At 56.8% G+C, this 24,920-nt stretch overlaps 1 protein-coding gene across 1 annotated transcript in view; it reads left to right on the top strand.

Annotated features, from left to right (window-relative positions):
• The window catches only part of LOC119093241 (uncharacterized), a 74,007-nt gene that overhangs the window by 5,730 nt on the left and 43,357 nt on the right, over positions 1-24,920 (top strand). Inside the window, 2 exon segments of the mRNA XM_037216163.1 lie at positions 21,714-22,991; positions 23,038-24,683. Coding sequence (XP_037072058.1) covers positions 21,714-22,991; positions 23,038-24,683 — 2,924 coding nt within the window.

Raw genomic sequence — 24,920 nt, 5'->3', positions numbered from 1 at the left:
AAGTCAGAAGCGTAAGACAGACTTGCATGCTGCCCAAATGGCAGAGTTGTGGAGATGACACTACCAGACTATTACGCGTCAAGCCTGGAATAATATTCGAGTCTGGAGTATCACACACGGCAATTTAAATGCTGCGCTACTGGTCAGGGTACTCGGGAGCATGCGACGTTCATTTTCCCCGACACCTTTCACATCATATTATCCACTGGCTTTGCTGCAGCCCTTTTTTGAGCACCTGGTGACGCCTCTGCCCGGGTGCAGCGGACCGGCGCGGCGTCACGGCTGTGCGGACGACTCCGCCTCTGTCGCCGCCGGCTGCCCTGGCCGGGGTCAGGGGCACACGCCTAGAGTACATCAGGGGGGACATTGAGCCGACCTTGACCAGGATGGCTGCCGCGGGAGAGTTGGTTTGCTTACACTAACGCCTGGTTTTTTTGCGATAACGCAACGCTTGGTTTGTTTGCGCTAACGGAGTCAGGTGTTGGTGAGCGGCGCATCTTAGAACCGAAAGCCGCGCAGCTCTCTCCGCGGCTTTAAGCTGCCTAGTGTTCAAATACCAGAATGCCCGCCGCATTATGCGGAACGCTTAGCGCGCAGCGCTGGGGGGACGCAGGCCCACAACCGTACATGAAACTTCACAGCGCTCTGATGTATCAAGCGACGCACGTTAGACCAGTGACAACGATGCCCCAGCCAGGCCCTGTAAGTGCAGCAGAAAACGTCTCATGGCCGCAAGGCACACCCAATCCCAACGGACTGCAGCGGCTCTTTGTCGCTGGCTCTCACACACCGACCGCCAGGCCTGGGCAGAGCTCGTCTGTTAGATCTGTGCTGGGCGGCTGCTTGTACCAAGAGAAATAATTCATGATAGCACGCGATGTTTGTTTCAAAAGCCCACCGTCTAGAAGACCGGTGCGGAGAGACGCCTGGCGCGCCACGGAACGACCGAGTTGATAACAGAAGTGTTGTCATCATGCACTTGCATGATGACACAACTCGAGGGAACATGCACGGAAGTGTGTCGGAGGCAAATAAAAAGGCTGCACGGGCCGCATTTTACAGCTTTTTACGACTACTTAACTCCACTTTTTCCATGCACATGGGATGAATGCTTTGCATTTGGCTCTTGTTGCAATGCTTTAGGCAAGTTATGCCTAGATGGATAGCTTTTGCGCAAATGATCTAAACTTTATGCAGCGCGACTTGTTAGACGATGCGGACGTATCGCCGAGAACCTGAAGTTGAGACCGGTCAGTGGTCGCCGCTGGCAGAAATGAGCAGCCAGCCTCTAGAAAGCACGTGGCCAGAACCGGCATGGATGTTCCTTTCAATTTGAAAGTGTTATTGTCGAGCAGGGATTCTCTCGACCAGCGGCGCCTCCATAACGACTGCATGCTGCCCTTGAAGGGAATTCACGTAATGGTCGCCATTCGCCCAACGTAAGGCGTTTGCCACAATCGTGGGCTCATTTTTGACAATCGTGATGATGTAGACAAACGACGGAGGCAGACGACGCCTGAAGCCAATTTCGACATTCGGTTGGGCTGTTCTGGCTGGGCTGGGCTGGGCTGTCGACTGTTCTGGGCGTGCTCAAAGCGGCAAATTTCCTCCCGAAATAGAACTGTCACATTCTCCCGCATACTTCCGCTCCGGCCTCCGTTTCTGCTGCAATGGAATGGCCTGATGCTCTTCAGCGAGTTTTTCACGGCGCTTTTTTACCGTGACCGTGGTCTATGGTGTGAGACTGGGGATCAGCTGGTTGCAGACTCGGACAAGTCAAAGCCCAAACACTATACCACAGCATTCTTCCAGCCGTACGCAATGCTCTCCACTCGAATAACCTCAGTACAAGGTCTGGGCTTAAGGACGCACCGACCGCATTGGTCACGTGGCGCCGTAAATGACGTCAGAGGTGCATAAACTGCTCTCTTCTGGCCCCCTGAGCGGCGCGTGGCCCGCCGGCATCGGACCGGGGGCCGGCCACCGGGTCCGCTGCACCGAACCCTGTCGCCGGCCGCTTCCTTATTGCATGCAACTGCAAGGCGAATAGATTGATTGGCTCCAAATTGCTGCGGACGCGCCGGGAGGTCTGCTGACCGCGCATGCGCTTTAGGTGCCGTGTGTGGAACGGAGGTCCTGCGGACGTACAAACAAAAAACACGGTGAGGAATGTTGGTGGCTGGCGGAGGGTCAGGATTCCGAGCCAGTTACTCCAGAGGGTCTGTTCATCGGGTGGCTCTCGATGATAACAGCATGGCCCTCCGTGTTTCATGTTGGGTTAAAAGGACCCTGCAGCGGTGTGATTTCGACCCGCTTGTACAGGGGCCAGTGAAATTCACTACCCATCTCCCAGGCAGGCAACACCAGGCAGTAACCACCAGGCAGCAACTACCAGGCAGTAACCAACAGGCAGTAACCAACAGGCAGTAACCAACAGGCACTAACCAACAGTCAGTAACCACCAGACAGTAAACAACAGGCAGTTACTACCGGAAAGTAACCACCGAGCGGTCACCACTCGTTCAGTGCCTACACATGTGCGGGCTCAACCACACGTCGCTGGTGAAGGTCTCATCTGTCGTCAGAACTGTCCTGAGGATGTCGCTGATGATCATGACGGGAGTTCGTCAGGATCATCAGCGGAATATCAGCGGAGCGTCGGCCGAATGCGGAGCATCGAGCATGTGTGCTCGATGCCCGAAGAACCGAAAAGTGGACAGCGAGTGTCGGAAGGCCGCCCCGCCGCTGATATCAGGGACCGGCCGGCGCCGCCGGCGCCGCGTTTGTTGGTACAGCCTGACCACCCACATTGTGGTCCAGCGCTGACTAACTGCTCTTAGTCTGGTTATGTCCTAGCCTCCGATACTGCGGTCCAGCGTCGGGTACCCCCTCTGAGTCTGGTTGTACCCTGATCTCAGACACTGCGGTCCAGCATCGGGTAACCCCCTCTGAGTCTGGTTGTACCCTAGCCTCCGACGCTGCGGTCCAGCATCGGGTAACCCTCTCTGAGTCTGGTCGTACCCTAGCCTCCGACGCTGCGGTCCCGGCTTCGAGAGAGCCCCTGTGGGGTGTGCCCTTGACCGTGACCCCTGTGCCGGCTCTGCGCGGGTGGCTGCGTCGGGGCAGCCCACTGGTGGCGCTTGTTTTCGAGCGTCGGTCTATGATTCGTGTGTTTGTCCGCTGCCTGCTCATTACCCCTGATGGGCGTTTTGATTTGTGACCGTCCAAGTGGTGAAACCTCGACAGGTGGTGGGAGCTGCGTGGTTTGAGGCTCGCTTTACGAAATGGCTGGTCACCAAAAAAAAGGAGTGCTCGTCTTAGCCTGAGGAAAGCGAGCCCTTTGGCACCGGGATTCGAGTGAACATATTTTAAGCTCCTTCTGGCTGTTATTGATATCACAATCACTAACATCATGCCAGTTAGCAAGGCAAGGAGATGTGGCTGATGTGGCTCAGGCTGTCCAAAGCTGTGAAGATGCGGTGGGCACTTCCACCATGGTATGTCCAAGTCATGTTTAGATTGCTGGTAAAAGCGATAAAGGGATTTATGCTTGCTCTGGGTGAGCGACGATTTTTCGGATAGCTCAGTAGCGTTGTACGTCGGCATGCTTACTTCGCTGAATGCGCTCTGATTATTCAAACATGAGTTCAATCCTTGGGCTGCGTATTGTCTCGACTGCGTTGGCAATTTTAGAACTATTTTTGAGCGATTTTCTGCGTGTCAGACACGAGGCGGCCCGCGGCAATTCCCCCCCCCCCCCCCCCTCCACAACCCGCCAGTGGCCTGTGTCCTCACTGGGTTGCCTCAGTTGCAGCCGCTGACCTATTTCACGCCTGAGGCGACAGCAGATGGTGACCAGGTCGTTCGGTTCTCGGCGGAGACGAGATCATGCGCCCGGGAATGAAACGGTGCCGGCCCTGACCCGGTCTCACGCGAGACGAGGACACGCAATCGACCCAGACCACATGGACGAGACAGGTCCAGGTCGCTTCGATGCTGCAACAACGTTCGCTGATGATGGGTGTCCGTGACATCGTCATCTCAGAGCAGCGAGCTCATTTCGAACAGGATTAGACCCGAGTTGCTGACGTCCTTTTCTTCCGTCTTATACACCGAACTCTGAGCGCTTCGCCTTCCTTCTCGCCGATGTACTACCCGGTTGATATGATCTTTGGTGCCGACTCTGACGAATGTTGTCACACGGCTTGTTGTGACAACATTTAATGCTCAACAATTCAACAATTCAACATTCCGTTCAACAATGTTGTCAGATAAGGCGAACAAACCGATCCGCTGGGCCCCGGCGGTAACCGGCCGCCTCGGATCGCGACGGTGGTCCGACATACTGGCGTACTGCAGCTGGACCACTGTCTTCTTCGACGGGATGGGTCACCACCGACGGTCTCCTCGCGATCAGGAGACAATCTCCTCGCGATCAGGAGACCGTCTCCTCACGATCAGGAGACCGTCTCCTCGCGATCAGGAGACCGTCTCCTCGTGATCAGGAGACCGTTTCCTCGCGATCAGGGGACAGTCTCCTCTCGATCAGGAGACCGTCTCCTCTCGATCAGGAGACCGTCTCCTCGCGATCAGGAGACCGGATCAGGAGAAGGGTTGGGTGTAGAATGCGAGAAAATATCTTTTGAGTATGGATATATTGGTATATGGGCATGTGTAAGAGGTTTATGAAATCTTGGGTAAATTCTTTACGAAGTACTTTGCAATGCTGCTGATTGTTTTTCCTTAGTCAATATCAGTTTAGATTTGGACCTATCAACGCAAAAGAATAAGTTTAGGTGTAAACTTTTGGAAGGCTTCACCATAGCCCGCAACTAAAATGCTAGAAATGTGACGGGTGGGTACCACTGGTTAGGAACGGGTAATGCATGGGTATGGGTAAGCGGCATGGGTAGCGGGTGGAATGGGTAAAGGAAAATGCACCTGTGAACGCCTTTAATCTCCCACCAGACTTGCTTGGGTCGTTTCGTTCTGGAAAATCCGGGATATTCCCAGAACGTAAGTGCCTTCAGAGTTGTCGTGGGGGTGGGGCTCACTTTCTGAAAGTTATGCCCATCGCCCCTGGTATCGGCCATAAGCAAGGAGGGCATGGAATCCACCAAGGTCTTTGTTCGGTCCAGTCGTGTATATAAGTGCGGTTGCATTACGCGCTTCTGTAAAGGCGCACCAGTGAAGCTATGCACTTTTTTACATCCGTTCCGGGTTTGATCCACCTTCCATGCGCGAATGAAACTGTTTCCGTTTGTCGAAGTGAGAGGATGTTGGAGTAGTAAGAAGACGTTCGGGGGGGGGGGGGAGGTGAGAAGAATCAGATCGTGGAATCCTCCTCATTCCATGGCGACCTTTACCACTTCCGGACGCGGCCGTCAGAAGGGCGGCATCGAGTTCAGGCTTCTTCCATAATAATCACTATTGTGGAAGATGCTCGCATGATGACTATATGATGACTGATGATGACTCGAATGATGACTGATGACTATTACAGTCATCAGAGTGGTACCATCAGCTCGTATACCTCGTCTACATTGAGCCGCCTTTAAGCATTGAAATACAAGGCTTGAAGAGCTGTTTTGCTGCCCACGTGCTTGGAAGGTGTCTATTTTGGCTACAATGACGGGCGACGGGTGCTCTCGCTTACGGCCTCAGAACTTATGACAAAGCACTTAACAGTTAAGCTCTGATCGGCACTTGAGTGAGAAATTGAAATAATGTTGTCATAGAAATTGAATAATAATGAATAGAAATGATAGCTAAAATCGAAATTGCTAACTGTTCTGCAGCCCAGCAATGAAATTGAATTGGAAACTTCTCTCGCCTTCTTATCATCACGTAATTGGCCCCCCAATCCTGCGGTAAACCACTATCCCCAACCGTATCGTAAACCACACACTGGTCCACAGAACACACTGGCTTACTGTGGGCCAGCTCACGCCGATGAGGCCAGCGGCAAGTCCGGATCTCTACCATGACTGTCGTGAGTCAGGAGTCTCCAAACACCCCCTGGTCGCCAGTCGTGCTCGCCGACTGTGAAGTTTGAGCGGCACTGCCAGTCGTCTGTAAAGGCCCTGGGAACTGGTGCACGCTGGCCCGGGGGCTCAACAGGGAGACGCCTCCGGGCCCCATTTGGTGGCACTGACCGCTGTCCGTGATGAACGGTACCAGGGGCGTAACCAAGACCGGGGGGGGGGGACTTGAGGGGTCTACCCTCCCCCTGGGCTCGTTGTTTTGGTTTTTCATCATTAATGGCTCTGAACAGAAAGCTCAAAATCGCCGCGATGCATTCGCGTCGAAGGACGCCGCTCTTCCCTCTCTTACGAAAATCCCGGCTGCGTTCCTGAGCGCCACTGCAGACGATGAAGTTGGGTGAGCGGCTAGCTGCAACGAACGCCACACCAGGAATACCCCGTTTTACGGTGCATACAGAAAGCCATTCTAATTTGAGGCGATATTCTATTGTTTGTTAATCAAGATGTGAGATACGCTATCTACACCCTTATTGTTATCCTGCACCTTTTCCTTATCTTAACCACGACTTACCCCAACCCTCTTACGAAACACTCCGCTTATCAACTGATAGCGATTAGAGAAGAATGGTCACGTCTTTTATGTTGCATGAACGAGTGCGGTACAATAGAAAGTGTCGAGTTTTTGCTTGACGCCGTTAGTTTAATTTTCACGAGTCTTGTCCGCTTTCTATAGTTCGCTGTTGATTTGAACCAATATTAAATAATTTTAGGCAGCTGTTTGACCAAGCTTTGCACATATCCGTCTTCACAGCCAACCGCAATCAATCCTGATTTCACCAAATTGTTTAGTAAGCGAGCTGTTTGGGATTAAATTCGAAAGTTAACCTGTGGGACGGTGAACGCCTCTTTGTGATGGTTTACGCTCCTGTTGACGACGTAACCAGTGTGAAACGGACCACGGTTTGATGCATTTCTGGCCTTGAGTGCGATGGATCGGTTTGTGGGGTGGACTTAGTCAGTAAAAGCCGCCGAGGCCACCCCCCACTCTGGTAGTATAGGTCCAGGACATTGTCGCTCGCACCACATCACTTGCCTCCAGTGAGCTATGCAGCCTGCGGAGATAGCAGTGAAGCTGGAGTTTGGGATGCCTTTGTGTAGGGTCGCCAGGGATCACTTCCGATGCTGGTAAAAGTGATAAAAGGTCGATAAAAGGTCGATGAGAGGTCGATAAAAGGTCGATAAAAGGCCGATAAAAGGTCGATAAAAGGTCAAAATGGTAATGCAAGATACAACGCTTGGATTCCAGCGTTTTGACTGTGATGCGTATGCGGTTTAATGTAGCATACCATGGTCGTGACGTTGTGACGTTAGCTGCGTCGTAAGCATACAGCAGCGATAACCGAGTGATGCGTCCCACCAGCATATGTCCACGGTAGTGGTTGACCCGCCGCAGGAGGTCAACAAAATTATAATTATTATTCCCTACAGGCTCTTTCCAAACGCAGAAGAACTTCAATACATCATCGCCATTTATAGTTTCGCGAGGGAATCGATTTTCATGGGCGTATTGGGTGTTTCACGAAGCCTAGAATATTTGCGGCCAACAACTGAAGTCGGTGAAAATGTATTTTGCGCGTGCCAATTTTCTATGTTTGGGTTGGGCGAGCGCTGGGTGACCCGTGACTCCCGTGGCCGCCAAGCCGCGCCTCTGAGAAAGCGGAGGTAACGGTGCTCCAGTGACCTGCAGTTTCCCGTCAAGCAGAGTGGAGCCTGTGACCCTCTTTACAGCCGTGCCGCCACAATCTCGGAACAAGTCCGACTGCTCTCTTACACGCGTTAAAATCACCGCCGCAGGAGCACTGCGGCGCAGCATGTGGAGACTCAAGCGCGACACAAGCAACTAGCAGCTGCGCGTCACGCGCTGGTTCACTGGGGACCAGGTGCGTGCATCTGATACTGGACTCCATGCTGTGCTGCTGGGTCGCCTCCAAGCACCGCACAGTGCGAGAGGCGGAGCCTGTGGTGGTCACGGTGGCCCCGGGCGGCCAACAGTCCGGAACGGAGCGAGGTTACCCCGGGACGCGGCGGTAGCGCGGCGCTCCCGCCGACCGCGGTGTCCTGCCCCCCCCCCCCCCGCCCGCCCCTCCCCGGAGTCCGTCCAGCCCCCCCCCCCACACCAGTGCGGCGGGAGACAGGGTCGCAGGCCGAGCTGCGGTGGCAGGAGCGAATCTCTTTGTAGAGCAGTGTCGGAGGAACACCACGCTTCTTCCCAAGGCAGACGCGTACCTTGTTCACGGGCGATATATGGAGCCGATATCAGTATCGGGGAAATGGCTATTCCAAAAAGGCACACAGATCCACCATTGACGGATGTTACCGCTAGAGACAACGTGTTATTTTCTGTTGCTGCTATACTGGTGACAGGATGATGGATGGCGTTTACGCACACGTCCGTTGCGTAGCGTGCGGTCACTCAAGGTCATCTCGGCCGCTGGCGGAGCGTGACGGAGCTGGACGTCACGTGTCGTGTGGTGACGTCACGTGCCGTGTGGCGACGTCACGTGCCGCGCAGTGGCAGCGGCCGGCGCCAGTGACCGCGTGCCCGTCGCTGGCTGTCGCGCCAGTGACATGCACGGCACGTGCGCGTGCGTCGCACGGCTTGCACGCGGCGCAGGCTCTCGGGGAGCCCGCGTTGCTCGTTACGGACTACACCAGCAGTACGTGGCACTGCAGTGGAACATATATACTGCAGTGCTTCAGTGTACAGCTCGCAGTTTGTATAGCTCTGCTTTACAGCGTCCAGTCTGCAGCACGCTGTAAGCAGTGAGTATCCGCAAAACCCATCGGAAAGCTTGTTGTTTTGGTGACTTTTAGTGAATTTCTGGCGAGTTGGGCGCGACATTAGTGGATCATGGCAAAAATTCAGGCGCGTGGTAGGAGAGGGGGCGTGGTACTTCCAACGGAATGCGGTGCTCCGCTGACGCGCAAAATGCAGTGACATCTGGAAGGAGGCTTCTGTTGTCCGCTGGGGGCCCTTTTGGTATTTTCTGGCGCTCGTAGTGAATCAATAAACGTCTAGCAGCAAATCTAGCTGAGGATAGCTGTATGTAAAATGTTAAAGAACAGCTCTTTCGACAATGGCAGTGTCACTACAAGGCATCGGGTCCGTTGTATGTAAAGTGTAACAGAACAGCTCTTTCGACAATGGCTGTGTCACTACCAGACACCGAGTGCGGAAAACCAGGCCGCCAGCGTTCTGTGTCACGAACACCGCGAGCACTCCAACTAAACGCGACGTCAATCCGCGCTGAACGCTGGGCGTCGTTCTCGCGCCTTCTAAGAGCAGGCTATAACAGAACCCGGCACATGTCAGCAGATTGATGCGCTGAGCTCAGCGCGGTTTATGTTGTTACATCAAATGTCCTTTAGGTAAGCCAGTCTTCTGTGCCTCCCAAATTGTCTGTGCTGAGACGGTGGGAAGACGACACCTATACCACTTGTGCAGCGTTTCACACACCGCGTCAAATCTGCGTCGATAATGGCTGCCGGCAACAGGCAGCCATGACAGCGTCGGCCGGTGCAGTACACCGGCAGTGCCGACGTCGGCCGGTGCAGTACACCGGCGGTGCCGACGTCGGCCGGTACAGTACACCGGCAGTGCCGACGTCGGCCGGTGCAGTACACCGACGCTGCGGACGTCGGCCGGTGCAGTACACCGGCGGTGCGGACGTCGGCCGGTGCAGTACACCGGCGGTGCCGACGTCGGCCGGTGCAGTACACCGGCGGTGCGGACGTCGGCCGGTGCAGTACACCGGCGGTGCGGACGTCGGCCGGTGCAGTACACCGGCGGTGCCGACGTCGGCCGGTGCAGTACACCGACGCTGCCGACGTCGGCCGGTGCAGTACACCGGCGGTGCCGACGTCGGCCGGTGCAGTACACCGACGCTGCCGACGCCGGCCGGTGCAGTACACCGGCGGTGCCGACGTCGGCCGGTGCAGTACACCGGCGGTGCGGACGTCGGCCGGTGCAGTACACCGGCGGTGCCGACGTCGGCCGGTGCAGTACACCGGCGGTGCGGACGAGGCTTCATCTCTGACCGCGTGACCCGCCGCCCCAGCATGGCCTGCGACGATACCTGCGGGCGGGCGCGGCGGCCGCTCCCCGGGTGGGGTGCGGCTGCCACGGCTCACTTTTCGCTGTTTTTCGGGCCAGTGGACCGGGCTGTGCGGCGGCCGAGGTAATTAGAGATGGTATGGGAACAGCATCTGGTTTTGCTGATGGCGCCTCTGGTGCTGTTCGTGCTTGAGGACGTATCGTAGACATCCGGGTGCACGTCAACAGATGTTTCGGCCAAAATGGTCAAAAGCAATTTGGGCCATACAACTGTTGTAGAGGCAAGCCAAGTTCCATATTAACTGACGCCCCATATTTTGGGAAGTTACATGTTGCCTGAAAAGCGGAAAGCATTTTTTCTTGGCGTTGCCATGTTTGTCTTAAGCCGTTCACTTAAGTCTTGAAACAACTTTACGAGACGGGAGTTATATCGGACGTGGCGTGCAGCGTTCTCCTGTTAAGAACTGAAGTCATCATCTGTACCCTCCCATGCTTTCGTGATGACCTCCTGGTACATCAACCGCCCCTTTCGGCCCTGTTTTCTAGTTGTCCTCATTCCCATCATAACTTCGACTCGTGATTAGAATTGATGTCCTTGTTAGGTCTTTGCGGTGCTGCAATGACACTACCTAGTGCTTTTATTAGATGCCAGTCGTCTTAAAGTTTCACTTAAGTATGCAAATGAAATATGCCACAAAGGTTGGACACTGCCTGTAAGCTCTAAGCATGTGATGCAAGACAATTAAACATGCGGTCATGTTAGCATGTGAGCATGTAATCAAGCATGTAGCGATCAATTCTGGAGAACCTCAAACAAATCGATTTCCTGTCTCCAATACTTAAGCCTTCAACAGCAAAGGATGACAAATCACCCGATCACTCCACCAGTTCAAGCGTCTTTGGCCACCACCATCTCCCATCAGCCCACTTTGGCTTCCGCTGATGATCTGGGAGCCACCACACGTCACCCTGCCATGTATAACATGGGTGGCGGTTTCCCAGTATCCATGGCATCGACCTCCGCTGGATCGTCGCGCTCCGTGCAACCAATCACCGGACCCGTTAGTTAACGGCTTCCATTGATGGTCGGCGAGCTACCATACTTCACCGTGGTAGGCATAACAGTGCTGTCGGGACACCGCTATCCGTAGCATTGACCTCGACGCATCCACTTAGCCGTCGCGCTCCATTTAAGTAACCGACGGAATCGCCATGCAAAGGCATGCCTCAACAGGAGCGTCGCTGATCGATACCGGAGAACACCATGCGGCAGGCGGGATGGTACCACCCCTGGGGGGGTTTTCAGTGGCGTTTCAGTGGCCAGGATGGGTGCTGGTGCAGGCGGAGCCCGCCGGTGCGGGAGCGTCCGTACCCTTCTGCGCTGGACAGCGCGCACGACGCTCCTGCTGCTGCTGCTGGCCCTGGTGTGGGCGCAGGTGCTGGAGTACCGCGCTGAGCCGGTCAGCTCGACAACGGTGCGAACGGTGGCGCCGTTCCCGCGGCTCACGCTCTGCCCCGGCCATCGACTCGAGGAGGATCTGATCATCGACCTGTACCACCAACTGATCAACGGCTCGCTCTCGGTCGTCGAGTTCTACAACCGGACCACGCTGGAGATCCTGCCAACCGGCTATGACCAGCTGCAGATCATCAGGGGCCACCGCAGAATCAGTACCGTGCCTCTGCCGGGGCCGCTGGGGGTCTGGCGGCAGCGCTTCTTTCTGCATCTGGGAAGGCGGCGGTGGCAGCCGATGCGCTGTCTAACGCTCGAGCCGGGCGCGGCACTGCACCGAAGCTGCCACAGCCCACTCTCAGTCCGACTGCTGCTGCACGTGCCCGTCCTCTTCACCAGCAAGGCCAGCCAGGTGGCCTACCGGCTGTACGTGCACGGTCCGGAGGAGCCGAGCGTGGGCGACCTGCCGGCGCCGCTCTCCGACATGCCCATGCCGGTGACGCCGGGACGCGAGCTGCGGGCTGGGAAGGTCACCGGCTACCACGTGACGGCGCGGCTGCGGCGGCTGGTCAACGTGCGCCGGCGGCCCTGTCGCGATAAGCCAGGCTACTCAGTGGCACAATGTCTGAAGGGGTGCCAGTGGCGGCGGCTGGCGGCGCGCATCGGCTGCCGGCTGCCGCACATGGTGTCGGCTGGCGTATTCCTGCCCGAGATGCGGGGCCCGCTCGACCACCTGCCCGTGTGCGAACGGCTCGTGCAGTCGGAGGTGGCAGAGGAAGACAAGATCCTTCCCTGGCCGTTCCGGGGTTCGCTCTGCCTGGACCTGAACATCTCATGGAGCCGGCCCCAGCTGGAATACCACTCATACCCGACGGCGGCGGCCGGAGGGCAGGCCGCGAATAGAGCCCCCGGCAACAGCCAGCGACGCGCTTTAAGAACCAGGCGCGCTCCACCTCCGCCGGCCCCATACCTAGTAAGAAGACCGGCAGCGCATCAGTACGTGCCCAGCAGTCTGGCGGAGGACCTGCGAGGCTGCGACTGTCCCAGCGCCTGCCGCGGAGTCGCCTATAACCTGAACCAGGAGAGTCTGACGGGAGGATGCGACGACCACGGCAGCACCGTGTCCCCGTGCTTTACGGAAGCGTTCTTGACGCTCGACCTGGCTGCCGACCAGGTTCAGGAGGCGGTCGCCTTCACGCAGAGCACGCTGCTGGCCAACATAGGCGGCTTCCTCGGCCTGGTCACCGGGTTTTCGCTGCTCGCCCTGGCGGACATGGCGGAGGCTCTGGCGTGTGGCGTCGGTCGGAGACTGGAGTGTAGATGCACGTTGAGATCGGAGCGTCAGAGTCTTCGTGCGACTTCGGCTGAGAAAGCAGCATGGCCAGGGAGGGAAGTCGCGGATGCCACCGTTCTGGAGACAATCGCATGAGATCCGTTGAAGAGACGAGAAGAGAAGACCCAAAGCCCGTCATGATAGCGTGGAACACTAAAGTACGGCGATACACTGAGGGGAGAGCGAGCCGAGGCACCGATTCCTAGATGACGAAACAAGCATCGGAATTTCGGTAGTAAAGCTCACCTTGGCGCCCTCCCTTGGCACCCTGGTCTTCACGAAATATTTCTAATTGTTGTGCGTCTCTCCACGCAAGCGTGTACAGCGGCTACCCACTGACAGAGTTCGGTTTTGAGCGAGCCGCCCCGGCATCCATGCCTGGCCAAGCACTCATAGTGCCGAGCCTATGGCAGGGACTGGTTTCTAAGGCTGCAAGGCTTAATGTTTCCGGGACAGATTGTCTCCAGCATAAGGCCGCGTCCTAGCCTGAGCTGTCCTCCCGTCTCGTTCATCCTAACCTTTCCCGACGCTGCCTCTTTATTCGCATAACCCCACAAAGGTCGTGCAGGTTAAGAACCAGAACAGCACATGCGAACTGGCCAAATGATCCAAGGTCGCCAGAGGAAGCCACTCGGACGGCAACGGCAGTTTCGGCACCAGACAGCGTCCCTGAGCTGCCGTCCCTGCACCAGACAGCGTCCCTGAGCTGCCGTCCCTGCACCAGACAGTGTCCCTGGGCTGTCGTCCCTGCACCAGACAGCGTCCCTGAGCTGCCGTCCCAGCATCAGACAGTGTCCCTGACCTGCCGACCCTGCACCAGACAGCGTCCTTGAGCTGCCGTCCCAGCATCAGACAGTGTCCCTGACCTGCCGTCCCTGCACCAGACAGCGTCCTTGAGCTGTCGTCCCGGCATCAGACAGCGCCTCAGGGCTGCCATCCCTGCATCAGACAGCGCCCCTCAGCTGTCGTCCCGGCATCAGACAGCGTCCCTGAGCTGCCGTCCCTGCACCAGACAGCGTCCCTGACCTGCCGTCCCCGCACCAGACAGCGTCCCCGGGCTGCCGTCCCTGCGCCAGACAGCGTCCCTGAGCTGCCGAAGCCATGAGAGCCGCCAGCGGGCGCTGACCGCCCCCACACCGCGGCCCGCGGCCCGCCCCAGCCTGCCGCGCCGCGCGTCAGCTGCGCCACAATGGTGAAAGCGCCAGCTGCCGGCCGCCGGGGCGCGCGCCGCCGGCGCCGCGCACGGCCTTTCTGCGGCCCGATCACGAAAGTGGCGCGGCGCACTGCCGGCGTCTTGGGATGTGGACAGCTGACGGTCGGAGCGGCAGCAACACGCGTTTGGCGTGTTGAAGATGAAGTGGACCGGTAATGGATGGAATGGAATCAGATACAATATGCTTGTTGGTAAAGATGCAACTAGTTTATCGAACACAGCACACCAAACAGTCGGCGGAAACGAAAAAAAAACAGGAAACGTTGATTTAGTGCAGCTATTACACTGGTGAGATTGCGAAGGCGTCTAAGGTGTTTGTCTCTCCTGGATGTCTGACGTCAGATGGCTGAAGTTTTGGTAGCTGTGCAAAGGCCTCTCGTGGAGGCATAAGCTTGATGAAAGAACACGTCTGGTTGAATTAAGATATGAGGATGCCTCCAGCTTTTCCCACATACAGATTTAGAAGACAAAATGCTAGCTTGATAACCGCTTTCCCATCTTCCCGATGCATGTCTCGTTTCATCTAAGTGGAGAAACGCATGCCTAACGGAGAAGTGAAAACAAGAGTCCCAATTAAGGAAACCAATCTGATGATACACTGATATTTACGAAGGACAAGAAAGGTACGGAAGAGCTCACTGATGGCTGCATTGTCTGCGGCACACAGTGCTCACTCGTGCTTCTATCTGGAACTCACCAATCATTCAAGGCACGGTTGATTGGGTGTGTAGACTCGGATGCTTATCAGTCGGTCCGAGAAAGCGAGACGCTCCCGGCTCTCCCTCCCCTTCCCCTCCCCCTCGCGACACACACCCAGCCGGTGTTCGTCAGACCGCAGAACACCCAGCCGGTGTTCGTCCCACTCAGCCGGTGCCGTGTGACCTGGCGCGCGGCCGGCAGCCTGCTATGCCCGTCAGCCTGCTACGGCCGGCAGCCTGCTACGGCCGGCAGCCTGCTATGGCCGGTAGCCTGCTACGGCTGGCAGAATGCTATGCCCGACAGCCTGCTATGGCCGGCAGCCTGCTACGGCCGGCAGCCTGCTACGGCCGGCAGCCTGCTACGGCCGGCAGCCTGCTACGGCCGGCAGTCTGCTACGGCCGGCAGCCTGCTACGGCCGGTAGCCTGCCACGGTCGGCTTCAGCTCGGCCCAGGTGAAGGCGGGAGAAGCTCGGACATTGAACGAATGTAAAGTGCTTCACCCATATTTTCGTTAACCATCAGTGACGTGGCATCGTGTGACAATCTCAGAGAAGGATAGTCGCGGGATCTGGCTGATGTGGCATCGTGTGACGATCTCAGAGAAGGATAGCCGCGGGATCTGGCTGATGTGGCATCGTGTGACGATCTCAGAGAAGGATAGTCGCGGGATCTGGCTGATGTGGCATCGTGTGACGATCTCAGAGAAGGCTAGCCGCGGGATCTGGCTGATCTGGCATCGTGTGACGATCTCAGAGAAGGATAGTCACGGGATCTGGCTGATGTGACATCGTGTGACGATCTCAGAGAAGGATAGCCGCGGGATCTGGCTGATCTGGCGACGTGAATATGCAGTGAGTCGGTCTAAAGTAGAATTCACGCGTTTTTCTCATTTCAAAGTAAGCTTCGTGTGCAACTAGCGAAATGCTTAAGTTGAGAGACACCAAAATAATTTCCTGTATAGGGTCTTTATCTTCTTGAATCGAGATCGTGTGCAAGTGCGATGCCAACCGGGTAAGATAGAGACGTGGGTTGAGCCCCCTATAATAAAAAAGCTGTAAAAATAAGGCCACTTCTGGGCTGAGATCTTCAGGCTAAGATCTTAAATGTATACGCTCCTACCTCCACATTTGGCTTATAATGAAAACTTCAATTCAAACTTGGTAAAAAAGCACTTATAAAAGTCATGGTGTGCATCAACTAGAAATCAAACAGAAATGGAAAAGCATGATGGGCAACTAAAACTTGAACGGCTTATACTTCGTCTTGCCCCTCCCCCTCCCCCCCCCCCCCCGTCACCCGCATTTCCTCCGAGGATCCTCTGAGGCCACTTGATGACACTCATGCGCTGTGAACACCGGAAGCAATTTGCGGCGAAATATCTCAGCACATCTCAGTTCGGCTAGTGCGGTTTGTGTTCCTGCTCACTGGAGCAAAACGAATGAGCCCGGGATATCCACGCTGTTAGTGGCCGTAGCCTTGGTCGATCAGCGTACGGCAACGGTGTTTAGGACACGTCTCGTGGAAGCCCCACTTGGGAGCCAGCAGCCGGGTGATCACTGCCAGCAGCAGCCGGGTGATCACTCCCAGCAGCAGCCGGGTGCTCACTCCCAGCAGCAGCCGGGTGCTCACTCTCAGCAGCAGCCGGGTGATCACTCTCAGCAGCAGCCGGGTGATCACTCCCAGCAGCAGCCGGGTGATCACTCCCAGCAGCAGCTGGGTGCTCACTCTCAGCAGCAGCCGGGTGATCACTCCCAGCAGCAGCTGGGTGCTCACTCTCAGCAGCAGCCGGGTGCTCACTTCCAGCAGCAGCCGGGTGCTCACTCTCAGCAGCAGCCGGGTGATCACTCCCAGCAGCAGCTGGGTGATCACTCTCAGCAGCAGCCGGGTGATCACTCCCAGCAGCAGCCGGGTGATCACTCCCAGCAGCGGCCGGGTGATCACTCCCAGCAGCAGCTGGGTGCTCACTCTCAGCAGCAGCCGGGTGATCACTCCCAGCAGCAGCCGGGTCCTCACTCCCAGCAGCAGCCGGGTGATCACTCCCAGCAGCAGCTAGGTGCTCACTCTCAGCTGAGCCGGCAACACAAAGCGCTGCTGTTGATTCGGTGCATGCCATTGAGTTGCAATGCGGCGTATATTGCACTGGCAGCTAGATAAGGCAACAGTGAGCAGCTAGACACGGATTTGCGACACGGCTTGAACAAAACCTTTGATTGCGGCGCTAGATGACGGCGTACAACCGGCGGGGGTGCGGGGTAAGACCATTCATTACACACCATTTGTTTGCCCCGGAATGGTTTTGACCGGGCAAATGTGTGTGTAAGGCGATTTGGCAGTTCATTTGGAAGGTTTGATGACATTGCAACTTTATTTCAGTCAGGCGAATGCCAGCGGCTCCTCTCGTGCCCTTTTGCACTTGTCGTCGATCATATCCTACAGTTGACACCAACTTCAAGCGTCACATAGGATTGTTCACCCGCCTGCATCGATTGATTGATTGATTGACTGGTTGATTGATTGATTGTTTGCCCGCTGGCCCGCCTCTGCCCGCTCTGCCTGGGCCGAGAGGGATGAGGTGACATCTTTCAACTTTTACCAGACACGTCGATTATCGGTGGTCCACGTACTTTGCGAGCCAACTCTCCACGATCTCACCACTGATTCTCGTACCAAACCAGCCCTCGCTGTTGCGTCCCAAGGGGCGTTGTACGGCGCGCGCCCTCCGTTTTCTGCGTGGGATGACGCAGTCTTCTGTCGGCCCCAGCGCCGTAACGTGCTGTCCAGCGCAGGCTGGGGCTCACACTCGCCAACGTCACGATGTGTTTGGCTATCCTGGTCCCAGTCGCCGGCCCCGCCGCCGACCTTGTTTCGGGAGCGAACGGCCGGTAAACTGACCCGTGGGAGCGACGTTGCTGCACCTCCCACGAATGCCGCCGGCAGCGCCAGCGCTCGTTATGTCATTGGTTGAGACATGAGACGGTTTGGCCAATTATGCTTCGTCTGAAAGCCCACGTCATGCCGCCTAATGGCCATGTTGGGATTGGAGACCGGACGTGTGTGGACACATCGCTGCGCCTCTGAGGCGTCTTGCGGAAGATGTAAACATGAATCAATCTCGCCCCAACACATCGAGAAACACAAGGCGCGCATCTCAGCATTTCCATCTTAAGACATGCTTTTATGAATCAGCAATGTTTTGAAAATTAAACAAAGCAAGGAAACGCGGGTGCCAAATATCATTAGCTCTCTTTACCAGGAAACTGTAGCGTAACGTCGACAACGTCCATTCGAAAGTCTGCCACCGAGACGTAATGGGTCCTTTCATGAAAAGAAGTCAGACTCATCGGCGTAATAACCGAGGATGAAAGTGACGTGCGATCCAAAGTACGGTTGGCCGCGTCCAAATTAGGAAAACCAAGCAAGGGGCGCATTACGTCCAATTACTTCTCATTCCGGACTCACGCACGCTCGGCACCAACAGAGGGGCAAAACTTTCCGCGGGGAAGTCCGTCTCCTCTGGCGACTTAGGGCGGGCCCCACGGGTCCCACGGGCGGGTCCCACGGGCGGGCCCCACGTCCCACCGATCCCAGGCTTCACCGGCGCCAGCTGCAGTGATCTGCCAGGGGCACGCAGCGCACGCTCTTCAGACCAAATGGTTATTGGCACTTGCGTCTCAAAAGTATCGTGAAACTTTCATTTTTAGTTGATTTTCTTCCGTCATTGCGTACAAGAAAGAACGCGTAACGCGGTTGGGTTGCCTGTATCCTTGTGTTCCCAGCATGACAAACTTATGCGCGCTTAGCCGGCGCCTTAACCCACGAAGCCTACGATCAAGGACCCGTAGCTGAGTTGAAAACATCGCGACGGACAGCTGATCACTAGGCGGCAGACTAAGAAACTCTCAGCTACGTACTTACTCACTCTTACTCCCGTCCCAGAGACAACGTTCTGGATCTATCGTCAGGGATGAACAACTGGCACCTGGCCATGAGGGGGTCAGATTGACACCGAGTGACCGTGTCGTGGTGACGTGTTGCACCGATGCGTAGTTCGGCGGTGTTTGGCCTACAGTACAAACAAAACTGTTACTTGATTTGGACGCAGTGTTCGGCCGGGGCGGTGGATTGGGAACCTTGACAACAATCAACGGTGAGCAAAGAGTGCTCTCTAATGACCATTTGTGTGGGAAGTTCGCCCATTTTTCTTAAAGAAGTAGGGAGATGATTATTTCATCTGTATCCTAGTGGAGAAGTGGGCTGATGGAATTAACCTGAGTAATCATGATGGATGCATAGTATGACACGCTGGCAATCTTGCCACTCCACGCGTCAGCTAGCAGCCGTGCGGCAGCTGCGGCAGCTGGTTCACGTGGCCAGCACGGACCAAAACCCGGAACATCGGCATCAGCGGACCGCGATGACTGTGACTTGCGGGCCGCCGTGACGGACCGGTCCGGCGGCTCCGTCAGTCACGCCCGCCGAACCGACGGATGACACACTAGTGCTGGGCCGTGACAAATTCCGTTCGTCATCCCGCTGATTGGTTTGTCACGGCTCGCGGCGCGTCGGTCGTACTGTCGTCTCTCACGGTTTTACGAAACTTTCGAGGTGCATTAACACCTCGCGGTGTTGCAATGGGTTGCGGACGCCTCCCTTTGGCCGCGCTCAATTTCAGCGATTTGGGTTGCGCACGCCGTTGTGGGTGAACAAGTTTCATGACAAACACATCCATCCTTGAGAAGAACACACTAGATCATCTGAACCACTACTGCGTTATCTGCAAAGCTGCCTTGACACGGTTCGGACAAACACAGTACAGCGCACGACGCCACAGAACAGCGCTAAATCTACGACCCAGGACATGTGAGGGAAGTATTGGAGCATGCGCGCTGATAAAGACGTTGTCATAAACTCATTTCGCAATTGAGAAGGCTTTAAGCGGCTTTTCGCTGGCTCACCCATATGTCGGTCACGTGCTGTTGACTGTTCACCGAACCGGTCGTGCTGGCTCATCCAGCCCCTCTCTCCAATGGGCAAATAAGGCAGATTGGACAGAATGAGATGCGCCAGCTGCACTAAAACTCAATGATCTCACGCATGAGCTGTGCTGTTAATGGCGAGAGTTGTGGAAGACCGCAACGGGAGTTGCGTTCGTGATCGCCAATGGCAAAAATATCGTCAGATTAGTTCATTGATGGGTTCTTTCCCTGCAGTGGGCACGCGCAGTATTCAGAACACTGCTTGCTTTCGGAGCCTTTCGAAGCTTTTCATCGCCGTTTTCTCTCCAAAGCATCCGGCTTTTGGAGGCACCATTCTTGCGAAGCTCGGGGCATACATACACACACACACATACACACACACACACACACACACACACACACACATATATATATATATATATATATATATATATATATATATATATATATATATATATATATGAACGTGTTCGCTGTCTGTATCTGTATTTGGTCAAAGTATCGATGCAGAAGTGCTTTGCCGGAGCGCTCTACAAGCTTTTTCCTTGCACTCGCTGGTTGCCCTAAACACCCTGGACATTACGTAAGTTGCCAAGACAAACCCCAGACATTACGTTAGGCGGCATCCTTCTCCCTCTGTAGTCAATTGATCGCGATCATTAACATCATACTCTGCCAACCGGATGTTCTTGGTATGTAACAACTCTCAACACGCGCCCGGGTGGTCGGCTGAATGCCCTTTGCTCCAGTAGGGGTGACTGACTCCCTGATATCTCAAAATTAAGATAGCCGGACACGTAATGTTCACATTATAGATTCAAATTTGCGCGAACTTACATGTGTAAAAATTGTGTATTCCCACGTGATGTCCTTGGGATTCAATATGGTCAGACAAGGTCAAATCCAGGTTGGTGCCCCAGGTGCCCCCAGACTTTCTTATGCAACCGCCGTGAATGCCTGTTCCAGGCAAGAGCTTAATGAGGCCAGTGACATTGTTTGACCTTCATAAGGTCAAGGTGACCAAATATCTACACAATGACCCTGATTTTGCTATTCGAATCAGTATTTGGGACCACGCTAGAGGCGATATGTTCCTAAAAACAAAACGTTGATCGGGGTCATTTTAGGTCAGTCACGTACTCTGGCCTTTAAAAGGTCAGTAGAACATCTTTGTTGCAGTCCCTGTCGCTAACCAACTCGAAATCAGCGCCAAAGACTACCCCATTAAACCAAGCTCTCGACTAAAACTTAAGGTCAGTTTTTACCTTGCTCTGGCCTACATACTTGCCCTAGGTGAGTTAAATTTGTTACCATTCTGAATTTAATCTTGTGTTGCCTAAGAAACTATCCAAGATATGTATGGCTTCATCTCACACTATGTTGCTGCATCACATTGAACGATTCCCCACAAATGTCCTTCGCCGACAGCCATGGCCTGGGTTTTACCGCCCATGGGTTAGCGACCTTACCAGGTGCATCATCCCTTTACATAACAATGTCCGGTATCTAATTCTCTACAGCTAAGCAAAGTTTGGTGGGGCTACGCCGCGCCGTTTGGAAATTATTCTGTAAAAATCTTTGGGCAGTCAATCTTACCCCATCCCCCAACCCACCCACCCCAACGCGTATTGACTGCGGCTCGTCGAGTCTTTCAAGACCTTCACAAACCGTGAGAGAAAAATCAAGACTTAGACTTGACAAGTATAAATTAAGACTGTCACACCCGTGAAAGGCTTCATTTCTATTTGCGGCCTGCTTCAGACCTATCTTGACTTCTGGGCTTCATCGTCTATCCTGTTTTCGTCATTTATTGCGAAGATTCCTCGCGTCTCGTACGTGTCCTCTCGTTTGAAACTAACCTCTCGCGCATTCTCGCACTCAAACGCCCTCTGCGATTTGCGTCAGACAGTTGGCTGACCGCGTGCGTCCTCTTTTTTCTAGACTCGTCGTCGCCGGACGCGGTGGGCGCGGCCTCCGCCCGCCTCCTCCGCGTGGTGGCCCCCTCCCAGTCACGTCGCAATGCCGCCCTCAAGCGACACGTCACACGGCCGGAGTCATCTAGCGGCGGCCGGCGAGGCTCGCTCAAGGTCATCCGCCGCCGCAAGGTGGCAGCACCGACGACCACTGAGCGCAGTTTCGGCGCCTACCTGGAACCGCCGTTCCTGGCGCTGTTGAATGACTCACACTTCAGCCTGCAGCCGGAGTTCCTGCTGGCACAGGGGCTGGTCGGCGAGCATCAGCTCCAGCCCTTCATAGGGTTTGGCCGGCGGCTAGGGTCAGGCGAGGTGCAGGGCGCGCAGGCGCTGGGCTCAACCCGCAGTGAGGTGGTGTCTGGCGCCGGAGAGGACGCCCGCGGACGCGGGCGGGGTCGAGGTGCCACCCAGGGACTCAGTGAGGACAGGCTGAAGGCCAGGCGGAAGGCAGTGAGGGGAGGCGGTGGCATCACACCGGAGGCGGCACCGCTTGTGAGTGAGACGATCACGACAAAGCCAGCTGCAGTGAAACGTGTGGGAACAAATGCTACGGCGCCGGCGGTGGAGAATGAAATCGACAGTCCGCGGAAGTTACCCTTAGCTGACGGCGAGGTCAGCGCCACAGAGCTGAACAACGTGACAACCCCGACACCACCGGATGCTGAAGCAACTTCAGTGAAAACGTCAGCTGACGTTACACCTACCACCGACGAGGCAACTGCGACGACCACACATCCATCCCTCGCAGCTTTCTCCGTAGATGGGCTGACATCGGCAGACTCCACCACGACAGAGGTCGCCCCAGCGGCAGCGGACGAAGTGTTGCCGCCGACGCACGCTGAGGTCGAACATGTGAGTGCGCCGGCCCCCTCGGGGAAGGCGGAGGGTGACTCGAACGTAGCGGCAGTCGAATCCCCGAGCACAGCGACCGTTTCGACCGAGGCTGAAACCTCAGCCCACCCGCCCCAGCCCAGGCCGAGCGAGCGGCCGGCTCGGCCGACCTCGGGCGGCGTCGAGTCGGCGTCGCCGTCACGACGACCTCCATCGGCGCTGATCCGCGGTCGTCTGGGCCGCTACCGCAGCCGCCTGCAGGGGGTGCGCGGCGGACGACGGAGGACCAGCACCACACCGCCACCGCCGCCAGAACACAAGGAGAAGCAGGAGGTCAGCAAGGTGCTCGGTCTGCTGGCCAAGATCAGAAACCGGACGCGCGTGTCGCCAGCCCTCATCGCGCGGGGCGGGGCGCGCACATGGCGTTCCGGGCGGAAACGGAGGACGCTCGAGGTCGAGAGCTGGAGGTGCTGGACGCAGCCGCGTGGGAGATGGCACAGAGTCGCCTGCTGGGAGAGCAGCCTCACCAGCACCATCAGCCGCGAGACCCGCAGGACGAGCGGACACGACGCCTGCTGACGCGACAAGCGATTCCCCGGAAGGCAGCTCGCGGCCGCCGACGTCGTCAACAGCAGCCGGTCCATCCCCTGCCTCACCGTCTGAAGCGGCAGCTGATGTCCCCACCACGTCTGAGGTAGCAGCTGATGTCCCCCCCACATCTGAGGTAGCAGCTGATGTCCCCACCACATCTGAGGTAGCAGCTGATGTCCCCACCACGTCTGAGGTAGCAGCTGATGTCCTCACAACTGTCCTCGCGACCCCGCAGTCTAGCAGCTCGACGGAACGGGGCACCTCCAGGCAGACCGCCGGTCGGGGAGGACCATCATCGCGGAAGAGTTCAGACGCCCGACGCCGTGGACGCCCGGAAGCGGTGTGGGCAGGCGCAGCTTCGACGTCGGAGAACACCGCGTCTGCCGAACGCCGTCGCCGCCTCGAGTCGCTGCGCCGGGCCTATCCCGTGGAGAACAAGAGCAGCCAGAACCTGCTGGCGCGCCGCCTACGGCAGCGGCAGAACGTGTTCTCCGCCTTGGGCGGCGATGGCGGCCACAGGGCGGCGTCGACAGGGCACGACGGCGGCTCCACGGCCGCCGCACTGCCGGCCGCGCTGCTGCCCACCATGGCACCGCTGCCGATCCTGCTGTCGACGTTGCCCGCGCCGTTCCGGGCGGGCCTGATCACGGCGCCGCCGCTCCGACGCAACTTCACCGTGAGCGTCACGTTCCCGCCGACATCGCAGACGACCGTGCGCACCGGGGGACGCTCGCCGGGTGGCGGCGGCGCGGCGGTGACGTCGGCTGGTCAGCCGGCCGGACGTGTGCTCGGCACCTCCCTGCAGACGTCCGTGTCGGTCGCCGTCTCGCCGCTGGAGTTCAAGCTGCGGAAGCGGGTCAGCCTGGCGCAGGCGGCGAACGAGGCAAGGGGACGTGATGCCGGGGACAGCGTAGCGGCCGGGAAACGGCAGGGAAGCGATGCACAGCGGGCAGGTGGCGGGCGGGCGTCTGGAGAGGTGTCTGAGGGAGACACCGCGCGGACAAGTGGTCCCAGTGGTGAGAGCAGCGCGCTGCCGGAGCTTGACGACCCGCCGGCTCCGTCGACGACCACCGAGAGATCGCGCAACGCCTCCACCACGCAGACGTACAGCCCCACGCCGGAGCAGAGCTTCGACCAGTTCACGGTGCGCGCGCCGCGGCTGAGCCTGGCCGAGGTCGCGGCGGCCGCCGATGCCAGCAACAGGACCCGGCACACCAGCCCGACCTCCACCGCCTCGTCCCACTGGCAGGAGGAGGACGAGCTCGTCCAGCGCGTCCTGGATGCTGGGCCCACCTCGTCGACAGCCCCGCCGAGCGCGGCGAGCTCGCCGCTGCCATCGGTCGGTCGGCGGCGGCCAGCGGTGCGCGAGGTGTTCGCTGAGGAGGTGCTGCTGACGGAGGAGGCTGAGAGTCGGCCGCTTTACCTGGTGTCGCTGCTGTTCGTGCTGCCCGTCGTGGCCGTGGCGCTGTGGTACCTGAAGAAGAACCACCTGGACATGCGGCAGCTGGTGCCTCAGGTGGGTGGACGCGGGCGATCCCACTGAGGGGGTGTCGTGTGAAGGACTTCAGAGGTTCTCAAGCTGCGTCATGAACGTCACGTTAACAGGATATAGCTATTGTGCATGAAAGTAGCTTGGTTATGTGTAAAGTTGCTGAGGAATGGTGGCATTGCGCTGGAAAATCGTGCTGTTTTGAAACGAAATGGGCTCCAATTTCTTGTTGTTACTGAAGCCAGCAATCCAAACAACACGTGG

Source organism: Pollicipes pollicipes, unplaced genomic scaffold (genome assembly GCF_011947565.3).
Source record: "Pollicipes pollicipes isolate AB1234 unplaced genomic scaffold, Ppol_2.1 Scaffold_1600;HRSCAF=1878_pilon_pilon_pilon, whole genome shotgun sequence".
NCBI classification, from domain to species: domain Eukaryota; kingdom Metazoa; phylum Arthropoda; class Thecostraca; order Pollicipedomorpha; family Pollicipedidae; genus Pollicipes; species Pollicipes pollicipes.
The sequence above is the reverse complement of the archived record's forward strand: the minus strand, read 5'-3'. Positions and strand labels throughout refer to the sequence as shown.